We start from the raw sequence: 20,869 nt of genomic DNA on the forward strand, positions 1-20,869 counted from the left end.
TTAATTCTTTCAAGAAATAAAGTTATTGCAGCGTCTTTGACATTTAAGTACTGAGGGGAGTGTTGATAAATGTGTGCCTTTGAGTGAACATTCAGCATCCTTTTCTGCTGAATGTCATCAGCCAGCCTACAGTATATGCAGACAGTCACTATAAGATTACTCACTTCACCTGGAAAGAGCTGATATTGGAGTTGATAACCAGGTTTTTCATCTATTTCAAAGATGCAAGCAGCATGTGTTCATAGTAACATAGAGTGTTTTCATGGACTTGAGTATCCTGGTTGGCCTTATCCTAGTTTGGATCATATTCAGGATATGTTTACATGCTCACAGAGAAACCTGGTTATTCATATTCCTGTATACATGATTAATAACAGTGTCCTGGTTTCTGATTATTTGCCCAGGCGCACATGATGGGTTTTTTTTAACGACACAAACCGCGGACATTAAGAATCTGAGAAACATGAGAACACTGGCTTATACATAAAAAACAAATACACCTTTAATCTACCCTTTAGGCCTTAGTTCTTTATGAATCCAAAATGAACTAAAAGTCTCAAAGAAACGAAATATACAAGATGATCTATGAAGGTTCAGTTTAAATTGTCTTTTTAGTCTCTTTTAAGTCCACAGAAAACGGAAGCCATCTACTGACGCAGTCGTTCGCTCATCCAAAACAAACTCAGTCCCTCCAAAAGAAGTTGAAAAAAAACAATCCAACAAAGGTAGTCGATCAATCACTGCTATACCAGGATCACCAGGATAGGCGGATAAATAATGTGGCAGACCGTCTTTGTCTCAGCCCCGCCATGCGTGTCTGTTGCGGGTGCAAACACGTGGGGGGAATCTTCGATCTATCTTTCAGACACTTTCACAGGTTTTCAGCGCTCATGTCCTTCATGATCCAACACTTTTAAAACAAAGGGACTATGAACATAGGCTAACAGCAGCTGCAGCAACGTTTTCCTGGCACTTTACTTTTTTTTTATTTCCACAGCGCCACATACTGCATTTATAACCTCGGCCATATTCATCATAACACCTGTTGATTGCCCACACATAGGCCTGCATCATATGTCTCGGAATTCATTTAGCCTAGGCATTTATTGTTTTTTGTTTGTTTTTTTCAGGACGTTGAATGCCGGATTGGGCCGTATTTATTTTGTCCATGTGTAGTCGATATTATAGCCTATCTTGTTTCAGTTGGTTGTTTGACATGAACAATTTAAGGCTGAAAACAAACATGTTTGTTTTGCGTATACGTAACTTGGCTGAGTGCACCTGCGCAGGTTTCGGCAGTGCTGTTAGAAACTAGGGAAAGGCATATACAGTACAAGCCACAGTATCCTATTTTCTTTCGGAGTTCTCCCGGTAGCAAAATCAGGTTTCTCAAAAACGGGATATCCTGTTTTCTGAAACCAGGATATGATGTTTACATGCACAAATACAAAAACGTGATACTTAAAACTCCAATCAAAACCGGGATTCTCCAGTCCATGTAAACAAACAAATTGTGTCATGAGGAATACTGAAAAAATAAAGAAATAATACATTGAAATGTGTGAAATTGCAATTCCAATACACTGGTGTGATAATAATACAAATTATTATTATTATTTATTCCCTTTCATCAATCTGATCAGTTTCACATTTTCAGAAATTCAGTTCACCAGTCACTGTCACAAAATGCATTTAATTATTATGAAATCTTTCTCTGATGGCATTCACATTTTCTGTAAAGCAAATGGTGATGACTGAGACATCACTGGTCATCCTATTTTAGACTACAGACAGTATCGGCTTTTTGCAGAAATACATGTACAAGGAAATGTTTTCCAATATGCTCCAATATGATTGCTTTTGTTAATGTTTTGTTACAGAACAGAAAACAATGATTGTTTTCAAGTTTGTCCAGCACAGCACACTGACTATAATCTACAATTCTCTTAATTTTGTCTACTGCTGATTAGCAAAGGTCACCGTTTTTTTTAAATTAATTTTGTTATAGCATTGGTGGGGCTCACTGGGTATGGTTGACGATAAATATTATTAAATGAGGTCTTTTGTTTAAACAGACAACTTTTGGAGTACCTTTGCATAATTTGTCATTCCAACTCAAACTTCCAATGTGCTTAAGCTATAATATTAATGAAGCTCAAATTAAGTCCAAGGAACATGATCTTACCTAGTTTGGACTGTGCAGACATTGCACCTTGTCAAAGTTCACCAAGTTGAAGTTCAGGTTTATTGTATCACATTCAGTCAATAGTGGAGAAAATGGCAGGGAGCCCAAACAGAGGAAGTGTCTGTGTTTGAGCTCTGTCTGTTGACACATCATTGAGGTCCCTTTGGCTCTTTGGCAGCTGCGCTTGCAGTTAGCTGTTCTCCTGTTGGGATCCAGCCGAGTAAACTAGATGACTCAGTCCTCCTTCTTTCTGACTGGACATGATGCTTCCTCTCTCCCTCATTTTCTCACTCACTCTTGTCTATGTGTAAGTCTGTGGGTGCATGTGTGTGTGTGGGTGCATGTGTGTGTGTGTGTGTGTGTGTGTGGGTGCATGTGTGCCTGGGTGCGTGTGTGTGTGTGTGTGTGTGTGTGTCAGTGAGCTTACAACCCAGCTGAGAGAAAAACAGTGAGGGGAAAAAATGATGATGCTTTTGTTTTGCGTGCAACCATCCTCCCATGTGTGTTTCTCGATCTCTTCCTGTTACAGTTTATGTTTTCTTCTTCTGTGCTTATCTTTCTCACTGGCCCTGCACTGGGATATGCGGACCAGTTGGGTCGATTCTTGCATTGGTCCATTTCACATCCTCCTGCCTCAAAGCTGATGACTAATGGCTGAAAAATAAACACACAGGAAAGAGTCTTAACTGTCCAACTGTTTGAACACTTCTCCCAGCACACACTTCCTTCACATGTTTGCAGTTCTTCACACGCAAAAACATTTACATATATAAACAGGTGTGATGGATTCAGACACATGCACACACACACACAGACAAAATATTTTTTAAACACACACACCAGTCTCCTATCCCCCGCAGCAATTAGCTATGACAGGTCAATTAACAGGCTTATTTATGAGCAGGGGATGCCTGCTAGTTGTGTTGTAATGATTCCAGATACGGGCTGTACGTGCATGGGGAAAATTGAATCAATGATGAATGTGGGCTGAAGGTCTTAGCTTGGGGCTGCATTTGCTCTTCATTAATTATGCCCCTGCAAGGCGGTGTTTCTTCACCATTTAAGGGGAAATTAAGGCTGAAACAGTGGACATCCAGCATCTTTTAGGGCTCCTCTGTGATCGCAGAGAGTGCTGACTTTATCGTGTTTGCATGTTAAGGAGTCTCTTAGACAAAGTTTTGACATGCTGCTCACATTAACACACAAATACTGAGTATACAATATGATATATATATATATATATATATATATATATATATATATATATATATATCAAGCAGTGGCCTGTTGTTGCCAGTGCTTTTTTTTTTCAAGATCAGAAATAAAAAAAAATAAGTCCAAGAAATTCGAGTCAAAATTCTACATTATCCTGTTTTAAATACTGTTGTAAAACCTAATATAGTTCTTTGCATTCATAGAAAAGCCATGTCTACAATGTGATGTATAAAATGGCTTAAAGAACATTGGTTAACCCCTTAATGCCTGAATTTGTTTCCGAGTATAAAACAATTTTTTCTTTTTCGTTTCTGCTTTCAAGTAGATGCTAAATGAAGTTGAGAACGTTTATTTGAAAAAAGCACATAAATAGATATTACATTAAAAAAGCACATACATAGCACATCAAACGGATGTTGTTCTGTCTCCAACTGGTCCAATGACAATCTAATGCGTGCAAAAGTTTCCCCGGTATGTATTGAAAGTGCATCAACCGGCAGTGGAGGAATACGGGTGCTATGTTGGCTGCATTTGGAGCGGAAGCAGTTTGATGCAAATTCGCAACAATAGGCGTCAAGGGATTAACAATCACTGTTTTAGTATAGAAATTCACAACATATTAAACATGAGTTTATTCTGCTCAATAAAATAAATGGTGTCAACTAGTAGTTACTTTTTACACTCCTATACATGTAGAATGGTTTGATTAGTACTTACCAACTGATTATATAATGCTGTGCCTCATGTTGTTCTTATCTGTTTGTTCATGACATATATCCAAGACAAATATCCCTACAGGGCCAATAAAGTGTACTTATCATTCCCTATAGTATTGTATTCAAACCCATAGTATCTTATCATATAAAGTATTGTATCTAATCTTATTCTATCATGTCCTGTATCATATCGTAATCCAATCGATCCTATTGTACTCTCTAGTCTGAACTACAACAAGCGCAGTGTGAGTTAATAAAAAATCAGAAATGGGGTCGCCGGTGGCGCAGCGGTAGAGCGCGCGATCCCACGTATTGAGGCTCAGTCCTCGTGCGCGGGCGGCCCGGGTTCGCGTCTGGCCTGTGGCCCTTTTCCCGCATGTCTCTCCCCACTCTCTCCCCCTTTCCGACTCTATCCACTTTCCTCCCTCTATAACAGGGGTGTCCAAACTTTTTTCACAGAGGGCCACATACAGGAAAATATACAAACGGACGGGCCACACACAAGAGGTGAGGTATATCACCTCACCTCTAGTGTATTAAAGTTAGCAAAATCAATCAATTGTAGGTAGCGTATGCTTGATAATTGAATATGCTTAAAGAAAAGAAAACAGCTTTCCATAATGTTTTTTCATTTATTTTCTTTCAAAAAGGGTTGGCAGGTCATTCTCAAAACAACAGGCTCAGATTGCTCCTTAGTCAGTATGGTGATCCCCTTCACAGCACTGTAGAAAAGGGGATGAATATATTTCAGGCTTGTTATGCAAATAGGTTATTGGGCTTATTACACATCAACTAACTTTTGTTAGAAAATGTTATCGACTTTAATAAATGAGTACAAATTTATTAGATAATTGGGCTTATTAACATATGAATGATTAAGCAATAAATATATTTTAACGCACCTATAATGGGAATAGTGTTGCACTCAGTGGGAACAGTGATGCTGCGCTTTGGACTGAAGGATGGCTGGCAGGTCAGGAGCAAGTTTGGTGGTTGAGATGCGAAGGACATCACAGAGATGGCTGTCGGTCACTTTGCTTCTCAGTCTGCTTTTGTTCAGATTTAACAGAGAAAATGTTTGCTCACATATGTATGTTGAGCCGAACAGACTCATCATTCTCTTTGCGTGCCGTCTCATCAGAGGAAACTTGGTATTTTCCAAGCTCCGGTAGAAGTCGGGTAGGGAGAGAAGCTGATGTTTATTCTTCAGAGAATCATCACACTGCATTTCAATGAGTTCTAATTGCAAACTCTCTTCCACTTCTTCTGCATCCATCAGGAAGGGAGTCGAGAACAGCTTGATTTCTTTCTCAATGGAAGAAAAATCTTGGAAGCGCTGACGGAATTCTGTCATGAGAGATGTGATCACAGACGCATACTTCTCATTTTTAGCAGTAAGGTTGGCCTCTGGAAAAGCGCATTTAATTTCGGACAGCGTGGGGAAGTGTGCAACATTAAAGTTGCGTAGTTGTGTCTCAAAGAGACGGAGCTTCACACAGAATGCTTTCATGTGCGCATAAAGTTGTGGTACAAGCTGGTCTTTGCCTTGTAGGCTCTTGTTCAGTGTGTTAAGATGATCAGTAAGATCAACTAAGAATGCCAGGTCTGCCAACCAGAGAGGGTCACTCAGCTCATGAAGAGGTCGATCCTTCTCTCTTAAAAACTGGTCGATTTCTGATCGCAGGGAATAGAACCGCTGCAGCACGGAGCCGCGACTCAGCCAACGCACATCCGAATGATAGAGTATGTCCCCGTATTCAGCATCAACATCAGAGAGGAAAGCTTGAAATTGTCTGTGGTAGAGCCCTCGTGTTCGAATTATGTTGACAGTTTTCACCACAGTGTTCATCACATCGCCAAGCTGGACTGTCTTGGCACAGAGGGCTTCTTGATGGATGATACAGTGCATCTTAACAGCCTCACCTCCACTTTCTTGCACCTTGGCGCATACCATAGATGCCATTCCTTTGCGCTCCCCTGTCATAGCTGGAGCCCCATCCGTTGTAACTCCACACAGCTTGTCCCATTCAAGTCCCATCATGTCAATTGCATCTGACACAGCTTCAAAAATGTCCTTACCCGTTGTTGTGCCCTTTAGACTCCTAAGATCAAGAAGCTCCTCCGTGATACAAAAGTTATTGTCAACTCCCCGCAAAAAAATTAACAGCTGTGCGGTGTCTGTGACATCTGTGCTCTCGTCACATGCAATGGAGTAAAAATCAAAAGCACAAGCTTTATCTGAAACCTGATGTTTTATATTAGCTGACAAGTCTTCGATTCGCCGCGCAACTGTGTTTCTGGACATGCTGACGTTATTGAACTCCTGCAATTTTTCTGGGCACATTATTCCTGCGACTTTAGTGAGGCACTGTTTTATGAAGTCACCATCTGAGAAAGGTTTCCCGTGTCGGGCAATGAGCTGAGCTACCTCGTAGCTGGCTATTGTGGCATTTTCTTGTGTTTTATTAGCACGGAAAAAATACTGTTGTTGAGCTTGCAGGCCAGCTGTCATTTGTTTAACTTTCTGTTCACGCTCGGCACCAGTGCAGGACGTGTAGGTCTGATGTTTGGTTTCATAATGTCGCCGTACATTATATTCTTTCATCACTGCAACTGTTTCATTGCAAATCAAACAGACACACTTCCCCTTGACTTCTATGAAGAAATACTCATTTTCCCACCGTGTCTGAAATTTTCTACACTCACTTGCTATCTTGCGTTTCTTTGATTCTGCCATTTCTGGGGTTTTTTCTTTTATTTCTCTTATTCTGGGAAGAAGCTGCTTTGTTCAAGACAAGTAAGACTCCCCCTAGTGTCAAAACTAGGAAGTACATTAAAGTCAAGTTCCATGTGTGGGCCATATTCCATTATATTTTTAGAATTTGCTGCGGGCCAATTAAAAACGGACCACGGGCCGCAGTTGGCCCGCGGGCCGTAGTTTGGACACCCCTGCTCTATAATAAAGGCATAAAAAATAAAACGCCAAAAAATAAATCTTTAAAAAAAAAAAAAAAAAATCAGAAATGGGTAGAATTTTTAAAAGTTGCTGCTGAAGAAGTTACAAAATTCAAAAGACCTCTTTCTTATCACATTTTATCAGGACAAACTGAGTCAATAAAGTATTGTTGTTTCAATACAGAAACAACATGAAGGATGAATGTTCACATTGCAAATAAAGTTTGCAGTTGAGGAAATATTCTTCTTCTTCGTCAAACATGTTGTGAAAATGAAAAGAGATAACAACAAGAGGTTTCCAGCGAACAATGTTAAACTGACTGATGGCTGGAGAAAATTTTGAAAACCCATCCTACAGGTGTAGAAGTATAAAAAGGTACTACTAGTTAACACCCTTTACTGAACTGCCACACTGATTGATTAGATAAACTCAAACTCAGTCAGTTAGCTCTTTTTAAGGTGCGCATCCAGGGTTTAGTTAGCTTTATATAGGGATAAGAATAAACGGTATCCCATTGGGGGAAATTCAGTTGTTACAGCAGCTCAAAAACAAGAAACATAAACAGTGTCAATAGCATAGAAGTTTAAAAAAACAACAACAAAAAAACAGCTACGAGCATGTTTATAGTAATTAAATATCGGAAGAAATAAAATACAGTGGAATTAAATAATAATAGGCATAAACACTATGTACATTTTCACTTGTGGAAAAACAGATTGAAAAAACATAGTGTGTCGAATTAATGATATTAATGATTATTATTCATCAGAGTCATGAGGCTGTGGTAGCGCTCAGACCTGCAGGGTGGGTGTCTCAGTCTGCTGCTGAAAGTGCTGCTCAGAGCCCCCACAATGTCATGCAGGCGGTGAGAGGGGTTGTCCATGATGGATGTCAGCTTCACTAACACCCTCATCTCAGCCACCTCCTCTACAGAGTCCAGAAGACAGTCCAAGTCCGTTCGGATTGTCCCTCCTATCTCCTTTTACTATCCTTTTTATTTGAACCCCCGGAAGCATTTAAGTGGTGGCCATGATAAGAGCCGTTTGAATCCTCTAAAAGTTAAGGAAAGGTGATTCAATGCTCACTTTATAACTCCTCTAGCATAGGAACACTGGACCATCCTTTTCCAAAGGAGATGAGAGAGTGCCGCCCCACAATTCCTTGCGTATCTGACCATTTACAAAAACGAACAATCTGTTAGGGAAGAAATGTGGAGACCATCTGCAATTGATTTATATATTGATTTGAACTATAAACGTGACGCTGATGTTATAGAATCATGGTAGCCTATCTAATATAGCCTATCATATATTTTTATTTCAACCTTGTGGCTATTAGATTTATTTCACCGCTCTTGTACAGGACGTCGACGTTATGTAACTAGTCTAGTTTATTGTTGAGGTGAAAACTGGATGTTCACTGGAGCAGTCTGGGGTGACTTCATCTGGAAGTCTATGACAATCTCTGTCTTGAAGGCATTGAGCTAAAGGTGGTTGAGCACGTTCTCGTCGACAAAGTCTGTGATGACCTGTACTCCTGGTCGCTCCCCTTAGACACACACCCCATGATCGCTGTGTCATCTGAGAACTTCTGCAGGTGGCAGCTCCCAGAGTTGTAACAGAAGTCCGAGGTGTACACAGGGTGAAGTATATTTATGTTTGACTGTTTTGGAATCTGTGTGTTTTTGGTTTGAAGGAGGGGATGGATGAGCATTAGGTAAATAAAACCCCATCACCAGTAAGAGCAAATCATTGACAATTAATAATAAAGCACAGGTTCTTCCTCAAAGTTCTGAGAGTATCACCTCTTGGTGATAGAAACTGATACAGAACCTGCCAACCCCATAAAGTTCTGAAGTTGTAGGAGCCAGTAGACACCCAGCATAACAAGCATATTGTGTGTGTACACACACTCTAGGCAAGCCGTGGCATTCACCAGCTGAAGAGCAGTGCCCTGTGCAAACTGTTTCTGCAGTGTTAAAGCAGCAGCTTCATTTGAAAAGACATCATAATCAGCGAAAAAGAAAAGAGCGAAGAAAACCCTGTTTACTTGTTTGTGTGTGGCTAGCAGGCGTTTCAGTGATTGTATCATCAATGTAATACATTATGATCTAATATATTTATCCCTCATTTGTATCATCACTCAGGAAAAAGTATGTGAGTCGTGATGGATAAATAAGGAAGGATACGTGCAAGAGATGGGTCATCTCCTTGGCAACTGAAGGTTGCCGCATATAGAAACTATTTTTCTTTTGTCTCTGTATTCCGTGTGTGGTCGTTCATATTTGTGCCTGCATGTTTTGTACTTCATCTGCTGAACTGAGTTTTCACTCCATCATTCGGCTGCATGAGTGTGTGTGTTTTTTTTTTTCCTTTGGCCCTTACTTCTTTCACATTAGAGCATGCGTTCTGTCTAATCCATCACATGTTTGTGTGTGTGTGTGTGTGTGTATGTCCTTGACTGAGTTCACTATATTATATAATGTTTTGGCTCTCAATCATGTTCCGCCAAGGTCCAAAAGGGCTTTTTCATGGCAGACATTTTGTTCATGTCATGGTAGAAAAAGAACAGTTGTAATTCATAATAATGTGACTCTTGTACTTTTTGTTAAGTTAGTTCAAGGGTGTTTGTGTGCTGGCCTTTAAATGAATTACTCGTTTCCTTACCTTAACAATAACTTGAACATCTATATCAGTTTTTTAAATCTGTTTAACAATCTGTTCCTACACACACTCACACACTGTGGCTGTACCAAATAGAGTTGTTAAATAATGTAGAGATGTTGCCTTAAAACCAGCACTAGCCAGAGGTGGCGAGCTGATAAACATACTTTGTTACTCTCTCCCTTTCGCACCTTTCTCTCTACATCCTGTTATGTATTGAGCTCCCCAAGGGCCTGATGAAATGAGATAAGAAAGGAGAAGACCATTTCTCTCTCCCTGCTTCATACCTGTCCGTCTCTCATGACTCCCCACCCCCTTCCAGTTCTCATTGCTGTCTCTCTTATGGCCACCTTCTGTTGCTGCTGTTCCTCCAGCTGCCTTTTCTTCCCCCATTCTGTATCTGTCTCTCCTTCACGCTCTCTATCTCTCTGCATCTCTTGGGAGTGCTGGTTCCCTAACAATCAATAATAATGATTGAGCTGTCTGCTGTTGACAAAGGAAATTACCTGACACAATTGCTGTTGTTGTGTTCTACCGTTTAGCTTCTTTGCTACAAGTTGAAATTGTAAAGAATGACTCTATTGAGCTTATTTTGCCAATTGCTGTGGCTCACTGCAGCTCAAAGTGTTTTTGCTTGTGTTGTTTATAGAGGAGATGACTGGTAAAAAAAAAAAGAGAAAAAAAAGAAAGGCTGATGTGTGTGTGTGTGTTTGTTGCTTGTAGCCAAAGGATTGAGTTCGGCATGGCTGTGTTTTTTCAACTAACTGATGCAAGGATTGGCAGCCTTTGGCAACTGAACGCTATCAAAAGTCTGTCCATTTTTTGTCATTTATTTACTGAATTTTAGTAAGAGGAAGAATGTTGCATGAGGATTACTTGTAAGTTCATCACCTCAGTTGTTGGGCCTCTGCTTCACATAAAGGAGCCACAAGACACATGTGATGTTTGTCTAACTGAGTTCATTCATGACAATAATTTAATCAATGTAGTGCTATTACAGTCCACATACAAAAATGTGCCCTGTTACATTTTGTTTAAAAAAAAAAGACAACAGACAATTCATATTTAGACCAAATGTTCATTGCCTTCATTCATTTCTGCTTACTATAATATTCTTCTTTCTTGTACATGTGTGGTACATTGCCTCATTTGTGCTACAATTTATGGTTACTGCCATTAGGATGTGAATCACCACCCTTTATGCAAATGCATGTGTCCTTGTGTAGGATGTAGATAAAACAAGGGGTCACCGCTAAATGTATCGTTCTGTCGCTGTGACAGTGGTTCATGTCTTCACTTAGTATATTTAATCTCTAGAGCTGAATTGCCCACGCACCATTTTTAAATCATAGAAATACATCCTGCTCTGCAAGCAAATGGAGCTGAGTGAGTACTCCTTTGATTTTGCTTTAGGTTTTAATACTATAAAAACTCATGTCCCATTTAGTGATTCTGGGCGGGGGTTATTTGTAATATAACATATTTCTTTGGAATGTACTATTATTGTAAAATAAGTTGTTACGAGTGCCTGCCTTCAGACTTCAGATGGAATTTAGCTACTGTGCTAATTTCAGCATATTTAAATAGTGTTGCTGATATGTTGATTCATGTACACATTCCTCATTCGATGTGCTCTGTTAGCTAAATGAAATGAAAGTTGTTCCATAGCATGGGATGTTAAAAGTATTTGATGTAGTGTAGTGACTTCCATCAACAGAGATATCCTTAGATCAAGCTGCTAGACCACAATTCCTATCATTCTTGATTTGTTTGCGTGTATAAAACATCCTCTTCCTCATCCTTTTTGACAGGAACATTGTTAATCAGTAAAATGACATTATGTTTAGTATTGAACATCAGGATCATGTCCTTCACTTTGTCTGAACTTTAGTTTGCAGCCTCAGTCACTACAAGGTTTCTCCTACAGTATGGTACAGGCTTCAATCTGATGTCCTTAAATCCCCAGAAAAATAGAAAACACGTTCCTGCTTGTGTGCTTTATTGTTTATGTCATGTTTCCACTGTGGACAACATTCATATAATATTATAATTCAGACGATTTTCCAAAACTCTGCCTTTTTAAATGAGTGTTATTTTGTTTTACTGGGCTCATGAGTGACTCCATATTGAAGCTTGTTTCATTTCTGCTTTATGTTGAGAGCATGTCCATGGAGAACACAAACGTTCTAGTCCTGTGCACGGCTCGCTGACTGCGTACATCGTAGGCCTTTGAGCTGCTGCCACTTGTCTCTGCATTTCCTCTCCCTCTTTGCTCTGTCCAACAAAAGTAATGATGTCTTTGAGAACTGCTTCCATTCCTGCCTCTCTGAAAGCGCTGCATCCCTGACGATTGCTTTACAAGGTTTTTATTCTAAACAGTGGTCAAGCCGAGCCAAGGATACATTAGAATTTAAATAAGTCTTTGACTGCTGGCAATGATTAATGTCTCTATATTGGAGTTGTAAATTCATGAAATATGAACTGGCTCTGTGGGCTTTTTCTGCTCTTCATTTGGTTTATCACTTTTTAAGAGGAAACTAACGCGTTTAGTTTGAGCTGCCAACACTCAGTCAATAAATCTGTTGCGTTTGCCGTTACATAAAGTAAAACAAAATCAAATTTAATGGGCTTTGAAGCTAGTTGTTCATTCAGAGAAACTTATAAAGCAGAAAATGTGTGAACACATAAAGTCAATGGAATTGGGGGAAAAAAAGAGATAACATGCTGTAGTAGATTATTTGTGTCCCTATTCGCTCCTTTGTGGTTTACCCAGAGGCCATCTGTGTTCCTTGCAGTGTTTGGTTCCAGGGGGGGCTTGTTGGAAACCAGGCCAACCCACATTTGTGTGCTTCACACTGCACCGAATATCTTCTGCACTGGTATTTCAAAGCTGTCTCCGTACATCTCCCCCCCACCTCTCTCTCTCTCTCTCTCTCTCTCTCTCTCTAACACACATACAAACTGCCTCTCTCTCTCGCTGCTGTGTCCCCTCAGGTATGTGGACAGCACATCAATGGGAACATTAAAGGTTACAAGGCTCAACAAAACGACACATTCACAACTCCAACCTGACACTTTATTGTACACCCTTTGATCCTGCAGTCACATGTACACACACACACACACACCCTCTCTTTCTCTCTCACACACACTCCTGAGCTGTCTATCTCACTCACTTCAGCACTGACTCTCTCTGTCACACACTGTTCGATGTTATGACAACAATTGGGAATTACTGTTGTAATTTTGTAGACTGCCTGTCCAAAACAGTCAAATGTTCCCTGACTTTTTAGTGAATGTCAAAGTTACATTTTAGGCACATTAGATAAATCAGCGACTTGTTTAGGCCCGTGATAGGCCTTATAATCGCCAGTGGTCAAAATCGAGCATTAAAATTATACTTTTTGTTTTTTCATCAAACAGTCACTTTCAAGGTTGAGAAAATCTGAGAAAAATGTGTCACATGAGTGCCCAGAAGTGATGTTAAAGTGTGGGGCCATTTCTGGCACTGACCACCCACACCTCAACTTCATCTGTCAGAAGCAAACATTAAGTGAAAGGGCGCTGTCCTTTTCAGAAAAATAAACACACAAAGTCATTTTGATGCCATCCTGTATTTCATGGCAGGATATTGCATTGTTTTTTGGGGTTTTTTTTGCTTGGCCATCCGGTTTGCTATCTTTGAGGAAATAATTATGCTGGTTGTCAGCGTGTTGTAATTCAGCCATAAAGACAGTTAGTCGTGCTGTGGATCTGTTTTAGTGAGTCAAGGCCAGAGTTAGACTCTCCGTTTACTCCCATCCCAATTAATTTTCTTCCCTCTAATTATCCATCATGGTACAGCAACTACATAGCTTTGAGTCGGTGAAATTCAACACTCTCTGAGGTGAACAACAAGCTACGTAAAGGTCCATTCCGTTAAGATGCATGTGTATATGTTGTTGGCTGTAGTGCAGGGTTTCTTAACCTTTTTGACCTTGGGGCCCAACATTTTCAGGGCAAGGTAGTCTGGGGCCCAATCGAGTGAATGGTTCTGATTTTAACTTTTGCGGTCATTTTTATTTAATAGCTATTTGTGTCACTATGTTGTAATAATGAATACTGTTCTTCATTTGTATGTTTTTTAATCAATATATCAACCTATACATGGGCTAATTATGCATAAAACCTTGCACAAGTTAAGATCATTTAATTAATTTTGCTCATATAAAACCATGTTTTAGTGCATGTTTGTCAAACAAGTAACCCAATATAAACTTAGCAACAAAAGCAATAAAATTAGGTGCTCAATGAAGTTAGGTAGATTTGGTGAAATTAAAAAGAGCATTCTGTTTTGTGTAGCGCTGCCCCCGTTGCTGTCATTATTTTTTCGTTTTAAGAACCTCTCCATTATGTTTCCATTCAGATTCAGGCGCCGTTTACACGGAGACGCTGTGACAGTAAGACGAAACATTTGGACGTGCGCAGTAGTCGACAACAAACAACAATGGCGGCGGCTATGTGCTTCAGCAGCTATTGGCGTTGTATCGTCTTTTAAAACAGAACCTTGATATGAGACATCGTGTGTCGCCGCCGAAAGAGCAACGAATACTTGCGGCAAATAGTTCAACCTTTACCCAAGCACAGGGCGACCATATGCAGCATTTAGGTAAGACCTGGGAGAGCTAGCCACTGAGGAGGATGTTGTGGAGGAAGTGGTTATACTGCTGAGTGTCGCGCGTGTCGCGTGTGTCGCGTTGTAAAGTTCCACTACTTCTAACTGATGATACTGCCTCTGGTGGTCGGAGAGTATATTGCAGGCCAACGATCACGGCCCTTACGGCCCACAGATGCAAACATATTATCCCCTCGCGGCCCTGCAGGTGGCGCTCACGGCCCTTCGAAGGGCCGCGGCCCTATGGTTAAGAAACCCTGCTGTAGTGTACCAGGCTGCTCGTATTTGCCATGCAAATTCATACATAAAAGAGCGGGAGAATACATGAATAAACATGCTTAAAATGCACAGAGAAGAAACAGCACCGTGGCACTTCTAAATGAGATAACCGCGGCCCTTTGACCAATTAGCCGCTTCCTTCTACTTCCCCTTATTTACTGTCACAGCTACCCTCCAACCAGGAAATCAAATAATCCTTTTGCACAAATGAGCCGAGCAGCTAAACCCCATCCAGCCTGTGTTGATGCACTTCTTTTCAGTCTCCTTTCACGCCGCCCAATCAGTTTCAAGGTCTCCTAATTATTTTGTTCATTCATTCTAAGACGATCTCTTGTTGTGGGACTAATGAATGTAATTGAATGGGGATTTCTATTTGGAAAGGACAGTGGGGGGCAGGGAGAAGATTATCTAGGAAACCTGTACATGTTCTCTTGTTTTTATTTTGAATGTTTTAAGGGCCATTGCACGTTCAGCCTGCAGTGTTTGCTTGAAAACTGGTAGAAGTCACACAGGAAGAAGTTTAGTGAACCAAAGAGAAAAAAGTTCAACGTTTTCCCAAGAAAGAGAAACAGTAACCGAGCCACGGGCTGTTCAAACTACTTGAATGACATTTACAGAATTATCCATTTCCAGCATCTTTTTTCATTTACCTTTAACTTGGCTTTCATGATTACACTTCAGAGGTGAACTGAGGAAATTACTCCACATGCACACACTCATACTGATCCCTGTCTATGGCAATGAATAGGTTATTGGTATCTGCCCCATGAATTTCTGTTTGATACTTCAAACTGACAAGGCTGTTATGTGCTAACAGCACAATGCTCGCAGATTAAAACTCAGCTAATGGAATGTTCCAGCAGTGAGAAGTAGTCACCAAAGTGTTTGCTCTGTTCTCCACCTTTCCTTCTCTCTCAACGTACATGGGGTGGGGTCAGGATTTTTCTTTCTGGTGGGTCAGCCTCGAGGTTAATTGAACCCACCCATTACATTGTTTCAACATTTACACACAAATTGGCAGCAGGTGGGTTAAACACTGTGTTAATACTCTTCCACATCAGATCTGTGTTAACAGATGGAGTTTTAAAATGAATCCAGTCAAGCATATTTGAACCCCTCCATGCACACACCTGCTCACTCTGTAGCTGTGTATGTATGTGTTATATACACATACACGCAGAATGCATCTGCGCTTCTTCTTCTATTGAAGTAGATAAAGGGTTAAGTGCGTTACTGAAGGGATCTAGTGGGAAAAGTTGATATGTACAGCTTGCGTGCCAATTTTAGTCTGATGTTCATTTCTGTAGAAACCACTTAACAGATGTAACACCTTATTAATACAAGTGAACTGAAAATCCCTCCAACATGATTAAATAAAGAGAAGTGTGGCTATCTTGTTTAAATTTAGACATTAAAAAGCACACGATTCAAAGCTGGTAAATGCAGGCGTGGGAGTTGCTTTCCTTGTTATTTGCGGTATTAAAGTTTCCTTTTTGGGTTTATTTGTTTTCTTTAATCCACATATTCCAGACTAAATGGCTTGGTTTGTGATTAGCTGGGGGCCTTGGTACACCACAGTAATTAGGCTGTCAATCAAAACCAGAAGGCTGGTGGCTATTGCCTAAAAAGTCTTCAGATGAGGCTCCTGTTTGGTTTTGTGCTTGTCGGGTCCAGGAGTGATTACAGGATCTAAATGAAACTTTTGAATATTTCATACTGAAGGATATTACTACCTGCATATTATTATGACCTTTGCTTTTAGGTTTATAAATCTTTCAGCACAATGTCTTGCCCAATTCAATTAGGCTACATTTAATCGATTCATTTGGCCAATTTTGTATTATTTTAGTTATTGTTGTTATTTTAGCCTTATTCCCCATAACTGTTTTTGCATTAATAAACCAAGACAAATTCCTTGTCTATTTAAATGTACTTGCCAATAAAAAAAATATTCTTATTCTGATTCAATCTTATTATGAAAAGAAACAGTTTCAAAATGAAACTTGTTTCATTAAGATTTAAAAATAACCCACAAACAGTATTTTTATAACTAATTACTGTCGGTAAAATTCCTGTCGGCTATTTTTTGAAGTCATTTTTTTTTGTCTCAGCAGTGCAATGAGTTTTAGTTCATACTCGCGCATATACTTAACATCTGTCTTTTTTTCTTTCCTCACCAGATTGTGTTTGAAGGAATTCGAGGTCCTAAATACGAGGGGGATATTGCCATTGATGACGTGTCCATCACCATAGGAAAATGCAAGCAGGGGAACACTGTAGCCAGCGCAGGTAAGACAGGTAAGATAGACAGTTTTGTTAAGTGGAGAGACACAAAGACGGGTAGAAACACAAAAGGGGATCTGTGATTTACTTTCGATCTCCTTGATGTCTATGTTTGTGTGCAGAGAAAGTCAGGAGAGCCACGAAAGAAGCTATACCATTATTCTATTGTGCTTTCAACAGATGTTCTATTGAAGCGCCTGCTAAGAAGCTGAAACCGAGCTAAACTAAACTCAGTTGAAAGTAATTGGTTTCAAATGAAAAGAAATACCTTGAGCAGCAGAATAAAAGGTTATAACAGTCAAGACAGGATTTTTAAAGGAAGAGGAAAAAGAGACCTTAATGTTCTCGTTATTGTTCTGGAGGTGTGGGGACATGGCTCTGAGGGAAATGAGGTCAGTGAGGGGGCTTTGGGGAGACAAGTGCACACCACAGGACTCTGGCATGCAGCTGATTTGGAAACTGCAATATCACTTGCGCTTCTTCCTCTCCCTCTCTTGATTTATTTACCTCACATACACTATCTCTTTTTCATTCTCTTAGTTTCAGCTCCCCATCCCTGCAACCTCACCTATCTTCATTATATCCTATTTCTATTTATCTCTACTTCGGTTCTCTATTAGCCAGCTGCTAATTATCTGTACATCTCCTCACACTGCTTGTTAAAGGCTTCTGTTATTTACCTTTTAGGAAGAGAGAATAGGGAGACTCTGGGTAATTATAAGAATTTAGATAGATAGATAGATAGATAGATAGATAGATAGATAGATAGATAGATAGATAGATAGATAGATAGATAGATAGATAGATAGATAGATAGATAGATAGATAGATAGATAGATAGATAGATAGATAGATAGATAGATAGATAGATAGATAGATAGATAGATAGATAGATAGATAGATAGATACTTTATTGATCCCGAGGGAAATTCAAGGCATCTAGTAGTAGTATACAGACAAGCAGGACACAAGACATTAGTTACAATACACACCCACATTTTGAGAAAATCAGAGAAATTGATAAAAAAAGGATTCTTTACTGCTGTGGAAAGGGAAAAACACCTTGATCCGACGGTATAGTGGCATTAGTTCCTCAGAAGAGTTACTTCATAAGCCAACCACAGTTTTGCCACATTTTTCCTGCTAAAATGTTGGATGAGCTACAGTACTTGCTCATGAATGTCAGACCCTTTTATGCTACTGAAAACTCCCATTTGTGACTGTGCACTTCAACACAAGTCCTGAACCAGCCAGGAAAACAAGTGAGGTACATGAAACAAGTGCATGTCCATGTAAGCGTGTGAAGAAATAGCCTGAAGAGCCGGACTGTGAAGGTAACACAGAGAAAAAGAAAAGGTCAAAGACAGAGAGTGACCGAAGGTGTGTGGGGGTTTGAGAGGGGACAGAGACAGAGAGGGAAGAAAATAAAAAGAGAGACCGCTTCAAGAACCAGAGGAAGAGAGAGAATTTGATGCTAAAACCATCCAGCAGGTAAACTGCAGGAACAGCTGCCCTCTGCTTGAAAAGAGTTGCATTGAAAAATACACAATCAAATATATGTGCACACATGCATAAACAATAAATCATTATAAAATCATTGAGGCTTTTCTTCTGTCTACAGACAAGCCCACCGTTTTTTAAGTGCACACTCTATTTTAAGACCCTCACTTTCGATAAGGAGGGCTCCAAAACACATTTCAAGTGGAGAGAAAAGTAGAGAAACGTCTCACGTTGAGTAACCCACATCTAATGGGAAGGACAAAATGCAAAAAAGTGTAGTGTGGTAAGGATATTATTGTGACAGCATTATGCAGCAACATGTGGCGAGGACTTGGCATGGTTTTATTCACTTTTTGGGACACAAGGAAAACACAAGAGCTGTGGAAACAACACAAAACTGCCAAAACGAGAACGAGTGAATTATTGAAACCTTGCTCTTACCTCTTCAAACCCCCAATGTAGTTAGAGATCTCACACATATGTGCATGTAAAGGCACTGGCGGATAGAGTGAATAATGGATTAGGGTGTAAACAGGAAGAGGAAAGCTCTTGAGCTCTCTGAGTGTGTGTGTTCGCGCGTGTGCATGTGTGTCCTGCAGGTTTTTGCAGACAGAGACGCACAGTGAAGACAGATGGGTAATTATCAGGCAGGAGACTGAAGACTTGCTGCCACTGTGAGAAACACAAATGCCTCTGTCTGGGGTACAAAGTTTTCCGTCTTGGAGTTGGTGAAGAAAAGTGAGGATTAAAGGGGGATTTAACTTAATTCATGTTTACTAGGTATGATGAAATGATTTAGAAGAAAATGAAAACTAAATTTTAGCATATCTTCTATTGTACTAAAAGCAAGATGCAAAGGGTCTCTTCCAAGGGTCTCACCTGTTTTTTCTGACTCTGTTAATAATCCTCTATTATAGTAAAACTGGGCAAACATGCAGGAGCCTCGTCTCCACTCCTCTTCATATTCAAACATATGTGGATGGAGTCTGTTGTACCAATATTTGTATCTGTACTATCCTGATCCACCACTCATTGCACCTTTTAGTGGAAAGGGTGGTACAAACAAAAGGCCATTTCATCCATTACACTACATCACCAGAGCAGACCATTCCACACGGCTGTGCCGCTATATATAGCAGCAATGCAACTAATTCATACCAAGTAAACCACAGTTGAAGTAATACATAAGACTTAATTATAAATGGTCAGAGGAAAGACCAATGACTAATTTATCAACCTCATAATGAAGCAGATACCTACAAAGTGCGTACCAATAAAGTGAAATTAAACTATCATTACCAGGAGGCTGGGACACTGAGCTATAACTCAAAGCAAAGATTGATTTTAATGTTGTTCAAATGTTTGCTTATTCATTTAAATTGGACTCATATTTAACAGAAGTGTTAATGAATGCTGGCAAGAAAATAAACTATTAGTCTAAGGTTCAGTTCGTACTTCATTCATTTGAATTAACCATTTCATATCAGCAAGAGAGCAGCTATCTCTCTACTGTATGAGAGGGGAACAGTGTCGGGGAGTAACTCTAATCATTTTGATTTTACTAGTAATGTTATTGTCGTTACCCAGACAAAAAATATATTGTGATAACCTTTCTGTTGTTGTTATTACCCCACTTCTGATTTAAAAATCAATAATAGCCCAAGTTTTATTTCATTGCGCATGTCATCCAAGCAGGAAGGTGGCCAGCTTCATGGTTGCCAGGTATACTGTTTTCACACGGAATTGGGATTATTTTAAGGTGCTGCCATTTTTTTTTTTTTTTTGGGTCAACAGGCTTGTTTAGTCAATTGTTGACACACATACCTGGCAACCATGGCTTGTTTGAAAGACGACAAGAAACTTGTTTTCAGATGTAAATTGTGCTTGTACTTTCTACTCCAAAAACACAACCTCAGACCCCCTTAACCACTTACAACAACAGCGCAACAACATGAAGCTCGCGGAAGATCTCTGGAGCCCTACAGTGCCCACTGAACAACCATTTTTACAAAAAGTAACATAACGAGTTGTGTAACATATTACTGTTGGCAGGGAGTCATAAGTCCAGTAATCATTTTATTTTTTGAAAGAGTAACGAATAGTGGGTAATATGTTCCCTTTTTTCAGTAACAAGCCCAACACTGGAGGTTAAACAGGTTATTGCTGTTCTTATAGGTTTCTGTTTGTTCCGATGCATGTATGTAACATTTGCAAACTTTAACAATTTGATTACTCTTGCCTTGAAACACTGTTTTTAATTGTAGATGGATAAACAGACATGACTGATATAAACAGTGAGATAGTGTGTTGAATGCACAAGAAAAACAAACTGCACATAACATAGCAGCTTTGATCAGAAGTCTTCTCTGTATGTGTGTGTGCATGCCCCAATAATGCTGTGGTGAATCTTATAGGCAG

The 20,869-nt window shown here is 39.8% G+C and overlaps 1 protein-coding gene across 3 annotated transcripts in view; it reads left to right on the forward strand.

Moving 5' to 3' along the window:
• mdga1 (MAM domain containing glycosylphosphatidylinositol anchor 1) overlaps positions 1-20,869 on the forward strand; it is a 186,264-nt gene that overhangs the window by 160,188 nt on the left and 5,207 nt on the right. For 2 of the 3 annotated variants that reach the window (XM_079340221.1, XM_079340223.1), the window contains one exon: positions 16,849-16,966. In XM_079340221.1, coding sequence (XP_079196347.1) covers positions 16,849-16,966 — 118 coding nt within the window. The remainder of the gene's footprint in view (positions 1-16,848; positions 16,967-20,869) is intronic. The other variant, XM_079340222.1, reaches the window with a different exon arrangement.

This window comes from Symphodus melops, assembly GCF_947650265.1.
Source record: "Symphodus melops genome assembly, chromosome: 3".
Classification (NCBI taxonomy): Eukaryota; Metazoa; Chordata; class Actinopteri; order Labriformes; family Labridae; genus Symphodus; species Symphodus melops.